At 38.8% G+C, this 13,087-nt stretch overlaps 1 protein-coding gene and 1 long non-coding RNA gene across 2 annotated transcripts in view; one reads left to right on the top strand and one right to left on the bottom strand.

Moving 5' to 3' along the window:
• Nucleotides 1-3,807: 3,807 nt before the first annotated feature.
• The window catches only part of si (sucrase-isomaltase), a 61,972-nt gene continuing 52,692 nt past the window's right edge, over nt 3,808-13,087 (top strand). Inside the window, exons 1-5 of the mRNA XM_026192202.2 lie at nt 3,808-5,513; nt 5,703-5,788; nt 5,975-6,095; nt 6,709-6,818; nt 8,891-9,042. Coding sequence (XP_026047987.2) covers nt 5,393-5,513; nt 5,703-5,788; nt 5,975-6,095; nt 6,709-6,818; nt 8,891-9,042 — 590 coding nt within the window. The 5' untranslated portion in view covers nt 3,808-5,392. The remainder of the gene's footprint in view (nt 5,514-5,702; nt 5,789-5,974; nt 6,096-6,708; nt 6,819-8,890; nt 9,043-13,087) is intronic.
• On the bottom strand, nt 7,485-8,653 carry LOC145419969 (uncharacterized). The gene is made up of 2 exons (XR_013901237.1): nt 8,315-8,653; nt 7,485-7,733 (listed from the first exon to the last, which is right to left on the bottom strand). It is a non-coding gene; the product is annotated as an uncharacterized LOC145419969 (long non-coding RNA).

Raw genomic sequence — 13,087 nt, 5'->3', positions numbered from 1 at the left:
GGTGAGGCTATGGCTTGGAAGACACCAGACCAGGCATGGAAACACGGAGGGTGGGAACACAGACGACGTGACACAGACTGTAAGAAACACAGAGACTAAATACACATGAGGGATGATCAGGGGAAGTGGCCACACATGGGAACGCAGCTGACACACATGAACTTAACAACAGGACAGGAGGAGTGAGCTGAATACACTGACAGTGAATGCAGACCTTCAAAGTAAAACAGGAAACATGAGACATGAACCGGGGAGACGTAGTACAGGGGGAGGTGACAATACTGACAGCATGAACTTGACAGTACAAGACACACAGACATAAACACACGAAGGGCAAGGGAGACGTAATGCAAGGGTAATATAATTACAAAAAGGACTGGACTACCTTAAAGAACCTAAGCAAACAATAAACATCAAAATAGGTTAAGCATAACACACTGGGTCACACGACCCAGGACCATGACACTTTCAGGTGTATGGACCAATGTATTCTTTTCTGATCAAACCAGAAAGCTTTAATGAGCAGCTGGATTTGTCTTGCATTAACTGGCTGGACACAGATGACATCGAAATGCAGCTGATTGAACTGAAAAGCTCGACTCTGTGGGGGTCAAAGTTTGCAGAACTATGAACGCAGCTGGAATCCACAGCTGTGCGTGTTCATGGAGCTTGCATTTTCACCTGCTGGACATCACTACCTGACAAGTTTAACTGCTTTCAGAACATTGCAGAGACCTTATTGACAGTTGGCTCTACATATCTGTGTGAGCAGATTTTCTCTCACACAAAGAGTGTCCTCAGGTAGCCGTCTGAATGCTGGACACTCGGAGACCTGTGTCTCTGAGTGGGAGACCAGAGATCACATTAACGTGTATCTCTGTATTAACAAACATGCCATATTGGCCCAGTTTATTTTTCTTATCATTGCTGTGAGGAGACAATAAATAGCATTTGGATTTTCTGTTGTACAGTTTATTTGCTGTTATGGAGTTCTTGTTATGAATAAAAAAAATTTCTTTTTTTGTTTCAAAATAGCTGAAAACTATTCGCTGATAGCTGCCAACATCTGCGAACAAATATAATTCGATAAAGTTGTTCTATATAGTGTGTAACTGTTAATATAGAGCGTTATTAAATTTATTGCTAATGCAATCATATGGCACATTGACTTCTGATGAAATTTTAGATGGCACTCATCATCAGAAAGGTTGCCTACCCCTGGACTAGAGCAATGACATCATCATTGAGTTTGTCAGTGTTGTAAGGAGTAAGCAATGTAAAGAATACACTAATAGGTAATTAAGTAAAGTTACCTCCAAATGTGGTGCCATGATAACTAATAAAAATACACAATAATACACAATAAAATAAAGAGGTGGTTTAAAAAAAAATAAAACTATGCCACAGAGTCCACAGAGTCAGTTAAATGTAGTTGTAGTGGTAAACTGTTCCACAGCTTTGGTGCCACAGACCGACAGAGGTTCTGTCCCTCTTAGTCTTTAGTACAAGGAACAACTAACAAAAACAGCTTTCTTGGTGTATAAGAAAGTAAATACAAGAATTTAAAAATGAATCCTAAATCTGTTGGGAGTACCTGTTAAGAGTACAAAATTGAACTGATGAGAACTCACTTGCTAGCAGCCAAACAGCCCGGAAAACAGGCAGATGAGTGATTAAAGATCTTGCTTGATGAACTTGTGCGATCAGTGCATGAAAACTCCATACAGCTCCTCGTCTGCTTTGTACTTTTTATATTGTCAGTACTGCCGTTGTTTCACTGCATAACACAGCAGCATGTGAACACAGCCATGGTTAGCAAGTACAATACAGAAGAAAACATCAAAGGAATACTGAAATAAAAATGTATAAATAAGTTAGATAAGAAATGGCACATTGTGCACATGAAAAAATACAAAACTTTATCCTCATGAAAAAGTAAATTAAAAAAAAAGATGTAACACACCAGTTACAGGAGTTTTTACATTTCAGCAACAGTCCATATGGTGTCATGCAATATATGTAACAGACAGTTTCTGGTATATGAAAGTGTTCCAGTTCTTCTGTTGATCATTATGCTCCTGGGGATGAGTTGAGTCATTGTATTAGAACAGCAAAATCAAATCAAATGAAGACTATAACAGCACACATTAAACAGAGAAAACATATTAGTCTGAGTGGTATATTATTTCGGTCAATTAATTTTAACTGGAATTTATTGTTGGTGAGAATACCTTATTATAGAAACATTATCAGAGAACTGATGCCGTATCTGAAACCGTATTACTGTGTTTATAATATTGAGACCTTGAGTGTTTTATTGTGTCCTGAGAAAACAGGTTGGCTGCAAAATATCAACAGCAAAATGTACAAGCACACACGTTCATATCTACACACGCACACAAGGTCTTGGTCGTCAGATATGCTGTACAGGTTTCCTTTCTAGACCCACAAGCAAACAAAAAGAAACACAGGTATACATGAACCCCATATATAACTTGGTTGGTTGGCAGCTCTCAATGTTGAGTGCCTAGTTTTAAAGTGACTGGATCGATACAGGGGAGTGAATTGCCAATTTCAGTTTGTTCTATTGAAATTGGCTGGCAGTGCATTCTTGAGGGAGAGCATCAGATATTGGCAGTGACAGAGTGGAATTGGATTTGTAAGGAGAGAAAGACCAAGAGGGAGCATAATGATCAACAGAAGAACTTGAACACTTTCATCCCCCAGCATGTACTACATGCAAGCTAAATATGCTCTTATGTATTTGCTGGACAGTTAAATTATGGCGACAGGGATAGAAGCCTCTCCTGCTTGAATGATTACACACAGAATGGCTCATTGCATTGTTTATTACCATCGAGCTCTATGTTGGAAGACTACTGTGCCACTACGTGATAAATACCTCATGTTCTTCCTCACTATTCTGCTTTGCAATGGTATAGAATAAATTTACTACTAAAGTATAACATGAAATGGCATAGATTATGTCTTGGATGTCACGTTTGGGATGAGCTAAATCAAGCAGCACTTGATCATGGAATAACTTTTCTTGGTCTCATGAATACGAGACCAGGGAAACTTCATAGTCATGAAATTATGTGGAAAGGAAGCCCCCTGTCAAAAACGGGACTGCATCTTAACAAGGAAAATCATGAAACTCATCAACAAGGAGTGCATCATACAACTCCTTAGGATAATACTTAGGAAGTGCTTTTATAATGGCAAGATAAAAATGAGCAATGCTGGCAACATGTAGCTCTCTTATTTCAAGTAGAGCTCTGTAGTATGTTGACATAATTCAGAAATTCTCATCCTCGAATGTAAATATCCACTTGCAGCCAGCTGTGGGGGGTTCTCCAAATTGAATTATTGGATTTGTTGACCCTTTATTTGCTAAACTGATATAACCTGAGAGTAATGTCCTCACATTTACACAAACAATTATTTCCCAATAAATTAAATTTTTTTACATAATATTCTATGTTCTAAAAGTTCCTAAAAAGTTTCTTCTTCCTGGTATAAAAATTCAGTTTTCTACTACCAACTGAGTGAATTTGAATCTGTACATGTGTTGACTACTGCGTTGAAGTGCTACAGCAACAACGGTGTAAAGATTGCTCTCTCTAAGTCACATCTTACGTAAACCATTGAAAATGCACAGTAATCTTTAGTTAAACTATAACCATACAAGCATAAACATGCAGACACACCCATACAGACTCCGTGACTGTGGTAAATGAATGATTTTAACACCCAGATGAGGGGATTTTGGGTTTCACTTCTTCTCTCAAACAGTGGAGACACAGCCCTGCACACACACAACCGTTCATGGAACAGTAAAGGGGGCTGAGCCTCCTTGTCCATGTGCAACACTTCCACATCCTGTGGATTGAAAAGCTGTTATCTCTCTTGAACGGGGCACACTTTGCTCCAATCTCCAAAGAGAGCCAAGGTAAGATTACAGAGGCAGGCAGTTTCAGTCAAAAACTAATAACAATACCTTACAGTGTATATTACAGTCTTTTGATTGTACTGCACGAATTATGATTTTGCTGAATAATGATATATAAACAGAAAAGACAATTTTACATTCAAAGATCTTTCTTGTTATGACTACATACCTACAAGAAGCTGATGTTCAGTGGGAATTTTCTTCATTTTTTAACATTTTGTAGATTGTAGGCGCTTAAATTATATAATTATACTCACATTAATGTGGACAAAGAAAGACTGCATTAATGATTATGTTGGTTATATGAAGCTCTTTGCCAGTGGCATAAAAGCATAGTGTAAACTATATTGCGGTTCCATTGAACAGATATCTTATGAGGGTTCTTTGATGCTGATTTTCTTTTCTTTTTTTTGTTGTTGTTGTTACGATGCACATCACATATGCAATTTTTATGCTAGTCTTAAACTTAATTACAGGTAGCTAACTGCCTCCTGGTCTGTCATTGAGTTTAATAAAAGTTCTATTTAAATATAATATTTTAAACTTGCTGTACTCAGGGAACCTCAAAAGTGCAGCTGTAAAACAGTGTTAGTTTCAGGATTTCTGTGTGTTGGAAGATTTAGTGAAACCTACTTTTATGTATTCAGTGGAAGCCAAAAGGAGGAGTAGAGAGCCTAAAGAATTTGTACTTTAAACATACACTATGTTTGTGTATTTTTTTCTCTGTGCCTTACATTGCATGTTTGCAGGTGCTTTTCAGTGTTTCTCTATAATGTGCAGCTGATTGCTAACACACAGTGGCATGCAGACATTTGGCACTCTGTCTCTCTCTACGCCCTCACCTGCTCTTCACAGCACATTAAACAGGATAGCTATAAGCTTCTCACACACCCAAACAGACACATAGACACACACACACACACACACACACACACACACACACACACACACACACACACACACACACACATATCCAGATATTCACCTTGTTTTTGTCTACAAGAGTAGACTATACTGGAGTGAAGCCTAATTGCTTGAGCTGTATGTTGGGTGCCTTTGCAAAGAGTAGGCTAAGCCTGTTGGACAGCTTTCCTTTCCAGATTCTTTTTCAGTCTCACTCCACTCTCCTTCTCGTTTATAGTTTTATTTTACTGAATTTAATACCTATCCCACCTTTGTAAGACTTGTTGCCAAAAAATCAAGGTTAATGGAAGGAAAATGTATGTGTGTGTTAAATATGTTTTTATTTATTTTTATTTTTTTGCACGTCTGTGAGTGTGCCTCCTGCCAATGGGCATCATTACGCAGCTAAAGGTTTTTGTACCTCTGAGACCTTGCCTGTAGTAAACTTGCTATCATTAACGAGTGTTAATGATGCTGGCCTTTGTAATCACTGTGTACGTATGAATATTTTGTTCTTGTGCATTTTTTCTCTGTTAGATGGCGAAAAAACGCTTCTCTAAGTTGGAGGTGATGTTAATGGTGATGTTTACGATTATGAGTGTTATATCAATCGCATTCATAGTTCTTTTTGCCACGGGACAATCTGGTGTGAAAGAAGGTAGGTGGACCACAGAGAAATACACATCTAAGTTTTAAGCAACATAAAATCACTTCCTCCTTTACTTTTCTTTTGCTCACATGATTATCATTTCTAAACCAGAGAATAATCTGCACACTAATGTCAGTTTGTAAAATTACAAGGTTTACCCTTTATAATTGTGACTTAGTTGTATTGTTCTTTTCTCAGAAATTACAGATACATTTGTGCCAACATGTCCCAGCATGCCTCTGGGTGAGAGAGTAGATTGCTTCCCTGATTCTGGAGCATCACAGGTAAACTAATTTCCCAAAGTGTAAAGTGTATGTATGGGGATTTTGTTTATTTATTAATTTATGAATAATTAAATAAATAAATATTATTTACACAATTTAAGCATTTGCTATTGTGACAAAAATCACTTCTAATAGTAACAGTAATGACACTACAAATAATTATATTGGCAACAATACTCTTAACAGGAGATATGTCAGGAACGTGGCTGTTGTTGGAGTCCACGGGATGAGAGTAATGTTCCCTGGTGTTTCTTCCCAACCAACTATGGATATACTGTGGAATCACAGGAGACACCAAATTCTTATGGTAAAACCTTAAACCCCCTCTGTATTCTTTAATTCAGAGTCATGTGCTCACTAACTGATAAAAATATGCACATAAATAGAAAGAAGTCTGTATGTGCTTGGACTCAGTAGAATATTCAAAAACAGTCATGAATATATATATATAAGCCCAGCCTGAGATTTGTATGTGTTGGGAATTGAACCAACACATAAAAATGAAAGCATTCCTTTTTTTTATCCATATCTAATTTAAAATGTAATACCATTTGGCAAAGGTATTGCTTAAGGATACTATGCAAATTAGTACAACAGAGCCAACTAAGTACTCTGTAACCTTTTATCATGGAGGTAAAAGAAGTTGGCAATACATATTGTTTAAATAAAGTCCAGTCTAAGTTCACCTGAAGATTTTAATGTGGTGCTACACCTGAATTGAACGACTGACCCTGACGAATGTTTGCTCACACAGTTTCTCTTTATAATAAAATATAACAAAACTGAATTGTTGTTTTGTTTTCATTTTTTAAACTTATGTTTCTTATGTAACTGATTTCTACATTATGTAAATATATTGTATTATGTGGATGATATATTAAACTTCTTGCCATCTTACTGTCATCTGTTTATTTTTGCAGCTATAAAGGCAAAACTGACAAGAATGGAATCTCCACCTCTATTTGGTCAACACATAAAGGAACTGGCAATTGACGCAGAAATGCAGACAAAGAATCGACTCAGATTTAAGGTGAACATTGACACCATTCTGGGTTTATATTCTTGTATGCATGTTTGCAGGGCCAGATTTTACAGCAAAGTAATAAATTATGAGATACACTATTCATTTCAGAAGCAGTTTAATCAAAGTATCTTTAATATAAAAGATCGTGGCTCAAGAGTTGGCAGTTCATCTTGTAATCGGAAGGTTGCCGTTTCGAGCCCCGGCTTGGACAGTCTCGGTCGTTGTGTCCTTGGGCAAGACACTTCACCCGTTGCCTACTGGTGGTGGTCAGAGGGCCCGGTGGCGCCAGTGTCCGGCAGCCTCGCCTCTGTCAGTGCGCCCCAGGGCAGCCGTGGCTACAATGTACACAGCAAATCCAGCATGTCCAAATTAACACTGTCGGATTTGATTTCAACACTATTAAAGTGTCTATATGGGTCCACACCAGAGAGTGTTAATTTAACTCTTTTTGGAGAGTTGGTACGTTAACTCTGATTTAGTGTTAAACACCAAATCTGTCTGGAGTTGATAATTTAACACTTGGTGTTAAGAGTTTATATATTAACTCTCAAAGAGTATTTTAGTTTAACTACGTAAGAGTTATCTTCTAATTCATTCTAAAAAGCGGGAATTTTACTGTTCTGAACTTCTAGAAATTTCTTTTGGAAATAAACATTTACTAAAAAGATGCAATGGTTTTTGAAAAACATTTATTCTGAACTGTGCACCACAATTTCAAAACATTTTCTGAAAGATCTAACAGTATACATGTTCTCACTTTCATTAGAATTTTGTTTATCAAAAGGTCTGACATGGTAAATGCAAATAACAGCATTCTCAACACTTATTTCTTCAATACAATATGCATGTCCTTCATTCATCACTTTGTGGAACTTCAACGCACTTCTGCTCTCCCCCATATTCCATCTTCACAAGCATATCCTGTGTGGAGATTGAATAAAAATTAGTTGACACTAATTAATGGCACAAATAATCCAGTAAACAATTGCAGCACAGTAAAAAAAAAAAGGAATCCTCTTTGAGCCATTACTTGTGTAAAGTATTTTCCCAAAAGACAAGGACACAGGCAACAGGTAATACTGAACTAAATGTAAAACCTCAACCTTTTTCATTTTTACCTAAACCGTGTGCACAAAACTCTGGAGGGATCTATGCTAACTTAGAATCCAGTCAGGACGCCTGCTACTGCTGTTTGCTCGTTTTTTTTTTTTATGGGCGATCGTTTTCAGGCTTCAAGTAGCACCATTATACCAACATTTCACATTCTAGACATTGTTTTAGGTGTATTTGACCAAAAGTTTGACTGAAAATTCACATGCAAGCTTTTTTTCAAGGCTGTGGTATTTGCCCGCAAACAATACCTTTCAGCTAGCTAAAACAGAATATTATGCTATCAGCGAGCAACATGGCTAATGCCTTTCACACAGCTTTGTCTCAACTCCAAAGAGCCACAGAAGTAAATGCTAATAATAATTGAAACAATCTTTGAAAAAATGACTTACCAAGCATGGCAAACAACTCAAATATGTAGAGCAAAATGTTCTAAAACGGCTTCACTTCAGCTTCGATTGGAGTCGTGCTGGGGGCGGAGTCTGTGAATTTACTCTGTTGGTGTCATAGCCCCTCTAGGAGTTCAGAGTTAAGAGGTCAAGAGTTAATGTTTCCATTTTAACACCTCCAGATTTGACAGAGAAACACTCATTTTTAACACTCGATTTTAACTACTATCATTTTACACCTCAGAGTTACATTAAAAGAATGTGACTCTACTTAGAGTAAAATTAACTCTACTTTTGCAAGGAGACTATTAACACCAAAAAATTTAACACTTTTGAATTTGCTGTGTAGCTTGCCATGACCAGTGTGTGAATGTGTGTGTGAATGGGTGAATGACTGAATGTAGTGTAAAGCGCTTTGGGGTCCTTAGGGACTAAGTACAGCGCTATACAAATACAGGCCATTTACCATTTACCATAAAAGCTGTTGAGAATGAAGAATAGAAATATACACAACTGAGTATTACTGAGACAGCGAGAGTTCTGTCTAACTGCCTAAAATGACTGTTTCCTTTCCCTCAGATTTATGATCCCAACAATAAGAGGTTTGAAGTCCCCCATGAGCACATCCTTAGCCTCAACCCTACACCATCCAGTCCCATCAACAACACACTGCAGATCACACAGAAACCCTTTGGCCTTACTGTACGCAGAGAGGAGAACCAAAACGTTGTGTAAGTGCTCATTGTGTGTATATACCATGTATATTTGCTGTTTCAGATTGGATATACAAAAGATATCAGACTATTCAAACTGTGTGTATTCATTAAAAAAAACACGATTCACATGAAGGTAATTGTTATTATAATTTCTTATGTACTTTATACATTTTTTTTTATATACTATGGTTGCGCTAGTAAAGAGGGATGAGGGCATTTCTGAGTTAAAGCATGTATAGCAGCAGAGGATTGCGTAGTGTGGAGGAGATTTTCCATAATAATGCTAAGATGCCATGGTACTGAAATTTTAATATAAGATAAATTGACTTATTAAATATTTATTTAGAATTACAAGTATTACTTATCAGAACTGTCCCCTTAAACATTTGACACTGGAAATTCGGAACCACAGGTTATGTGCATCACTTGAAGCAGATGTGTAAGGAAGCCACAAAGGTGGTCTCAGCAGCACACCAACTCGCTGTCATGCAAAACTGGCAGGTGACACCATTCCATGTTACAAGACAGTTTCTCAAACAATAAGTCATTATTTTCGTGTTGATTCAGTGCATGCTTTGTTGGCCCTGTGTGACATTGCAGTGACAAACTCCTCCACAGAACACACAAACACAGATAAATAGAGCAAAACAACAATTGCATACATTAGTGCTAATGGTGTTTTGTACATCATTATTGGCTTTTATGGTGCATGACAAATTTCCCTACTAGGTAAATGTGGATTTATTTACAGGAAAAGTGAAAGCCAAAGCAACCTTTGAAAATGTTTAATTTATAGTAGGGGTGCAAATTGTGTGGATGTCATCGATATAGGTATCACTGCGGCTTATCAGTCTTCCTGGATGTAACGATAATGAAATTTACAACCAGGCGCCAGTCAATGCGCCCTTTGTAATAATAATTATTATTATCATTGGTGGGTAAAGGTTAAAAGGAGGTTTTTATCATTTCATTCAATGTAGGAAAATATATTTATTTTTAATAAATTCCATTGGTATAAAAAATAGCTTGTAGACAGAGGTCCACAATTATTTCATGAAAAAAATAGGATGTCCATTTTTCTGATTCAAACTCTCTACAGTGTACGGGGATTTCTTTGGTTGATTGCAAATGTTCAATACTTAGAATAATCTCTGTGCTCTAAAATACTGATAACGATAGTTTACACTCCTGTAGTTGATCTTTGCTCTTGGCAGAAAGTGGTGAAACAAAAGTTACACTGCCAATAGAGAATTCATATTGCTCAGACATGCCAACACATTTCAAAATGACAAAACATGTACAACAGTCATTTTATCTAATCCTTTGCTTTTAGTGTTTTGTCTTTTATTGGCTTTCTTTCATTGTTGAGTTATGTTTCTATAAGAAAAAAAAGAGTCAGTTAATTATTTTCTTCAACACTCTTTACTTACAAAAAACAAATAATGAAAGACAAAGTTAAAGTCACAGTTACATAAAATGAAAGCTGTTGGTTTGACCTGCTTTTAAAAGTTGCATTTATCTTTCTCAACACTGCACACAACTTTTAGTCACAGGCCTTTAAAATTATTTTCAAGATAAATTTTAAGATAAGCAGATGAAGATTATTTGTGATTTAGCAACCAAACTGATCCTTTTTGGCACTGTGGGTGAAGCATAGCTACAGAGACAACCATTGTGGGATTTTTAAGCACATGGAATGTTTACCAAGATCTAAATTGTTATAATGTAATTATAGTTTGATAAGAATATGAGAATAAGCAGGCCATGAACTGTAAAAAGTCCATAAAATACAGTGATAACAATATTTACATATTTACTTTTAAATCATAAAAATTGCAGGAGGTTACCCCAGGTATTTATTATGGCATTAAATTCCACTGACATCTGTTATTTATTTACTATATAGATAAATGGACAATGTTGCTCATAATTCTATTAAGCCTGTGTACCTGTCATGTGGAAATGATCTTTTTGAACAGAATTAGGGTTAAGATGTTAAATGAAAATAATATCATATATTTACAGCATTTAAAACCTTTACTTGTAATATCTGACAGCTGTTTGAAAGTTCAGCAGGCTTGGTATTTCAGTAACCAGTGTATGTCTTGTTTTGAAGACTACAGAAATGTTACCCAGAGGGCTTATTACAGCTTGATGGGATGGCCTGTCTACTCGCTGTTTTTTTTTTCCTGCAACTCAATTTGTCAAAATGTCTCTGCTCCAGAAGCTCCAGAAGCTAGGTGAGGCTAGACTCTGAGTAGGCAGGACTTGGGAGAGGGTTGGTAGAATTTTAGTTAATGGTTGTCTTGATACAACACATTTTATTTCGCCTGTATTTGGTTGTGTAGTGAAGGTGTTGTGTGGCCCTTGAGTGGTTAGCTTGTGTTTTGCGGGCCGTTATGAGTTTCATGGCCACTTTTGATATTGCTGGATTTATGGCAAAGCCGTCGCTTGCCCTGCTGGATGTTTGTAGGAAGAGGGATATGCATGAGGTGGCAACATATTACGGGATCAGTGTCTCCACTGGTCTACGCAAAGCGGAGCTGAAGGCCGCTCTGGTGTCTGGGCTGTTGGAGAAGGGGGTGGTTGTAATGCAAGAACCCCCGAGCACACCCAGTCTGGTTGGACTTAGTACCTACAGCGCCTCATGTTCCAGGCCAGGTCGTAGAACCTCCAGTGTCTACACCTGTGGGCCAATGACACTGCCCCATTTTGATCCGCTCTCCACCCAGTCATCGGAGGGTTCTAAGCAGGATGCTAGGCTCAGAGTCCGTCTGGCTCATCTCCAACTGGGAAAGGAGGAGCGTGAGTTCCAGCTGAAAAAGGAGTTAGAGCTTAGGCGTTTGGAGGCGGAGCTGGGTAGCGCTAGGGAGGTTGAGCTGAAGAAGGTGGAGTTGGAGGCGGAGACTAAGGTCAAGCTGCGACAGCTGGAACTCCAGCAGGCCTCCTCCCCTCCTGTGGCGGCCTTGCTGTCACAGACAGAGGTACAGTTTGATGTAGGCAGTAATAGTCATCTGGTCCCTGTGTTTCGTGACACTGAGGTGGAGGTTTACTTTGAATCATTTGAACGGATAGTGACAGCCTTGCGTTGGCCGCGGGATGCGTGGGCCATCCTGCTGCAGTGCAAGCTGGTGGGCAACGCACAGGAAGTTTGTTCCTCGTTGTCCGCTGAGTGCAGTTTGGATTACGACAAACTGAAAAGTACTATCCTGTTAGCCTACGAACTAGTCCCCGAGGCTTATAGGCAGCGATTTCGGGGGTTGAAAAAGGTGCAGGGTCAATCCTTCCTGGATTTTGCGAGGGAAAAGAGTGTCCTCTTTGACCGATGGTGTATGGCCTGTAAAGCTGCAGACCTAGTTTCGGTATGGGAGTTAATTCTCATTGAGGAATTTAAAAACTGCATGTCCGAGCGGATGGCAGTACATCTGAACGAACAGAAGGTCTCCACGTTGCAGCAGGGCCGCGACACTGGCTGACGAGTTAAGCATGAGCGACGCGGCACCCTAGCGAAGGCTAGCGGTGCTAGTGGTGAGCAAGACACAAGGGGAGAGGTACCTGTGCCTCGTCCCAGGTAAGACCGGAAATGTTTTTACTGTTTTAAATCTGGCCATTTAATAGAGGACTGCGAGGCCTACAGACAGCCAGCCTCAACACCACGTAAGCCAAAAGGGATGGGGCTGTTTAAAATCGCTTCTCCTGTTAACAGGTGGACCTCAAAGCCAGGGGAGGACTTGAGTGTAGTCCAACAGATAGTGGTCCCGTCTAGTTTGCGTCAGCATGTGCTACAATTAGCCCATGATCATTCATGGTCAGGACATTTGGGGGTAACTAAAACGTATGACCGTATTCTGCAGCACTTCTTCTGGCCAGCAATGAAGGCAGATGTTACAAGGTATTGTAATACCTGTCGCTGGGTTTCGGGCAGGTTCACCCGGTAGAGGCAAAAGTCGAGGCTGTCCTCAGCTACCCAGCCCCAGCCACTAGGCGGGAGCTAAAGCGGTTCCTGGGCATGAGTGGATACTATCGCTGTTTTTGTAAGAACTTTGCGGTAGTTGTGGCC

Source organism: Astatotilapia calliptera, chromosome 14 (assembly GCF_964374335.1).
Source record: "Astatotilapia calliptera chromosome 14, fAstCal68.1, whole genome shotgun sequence".
NCBI lineage: Eukaryota > Metazoa > Chordata > Actinopteri > Cichliformes > Cichlidae > Astatotilapia > Astatotilapia calliptera.
This window is presented reverse-complemented; position numbering and strand designations above follow the sequence as displayed.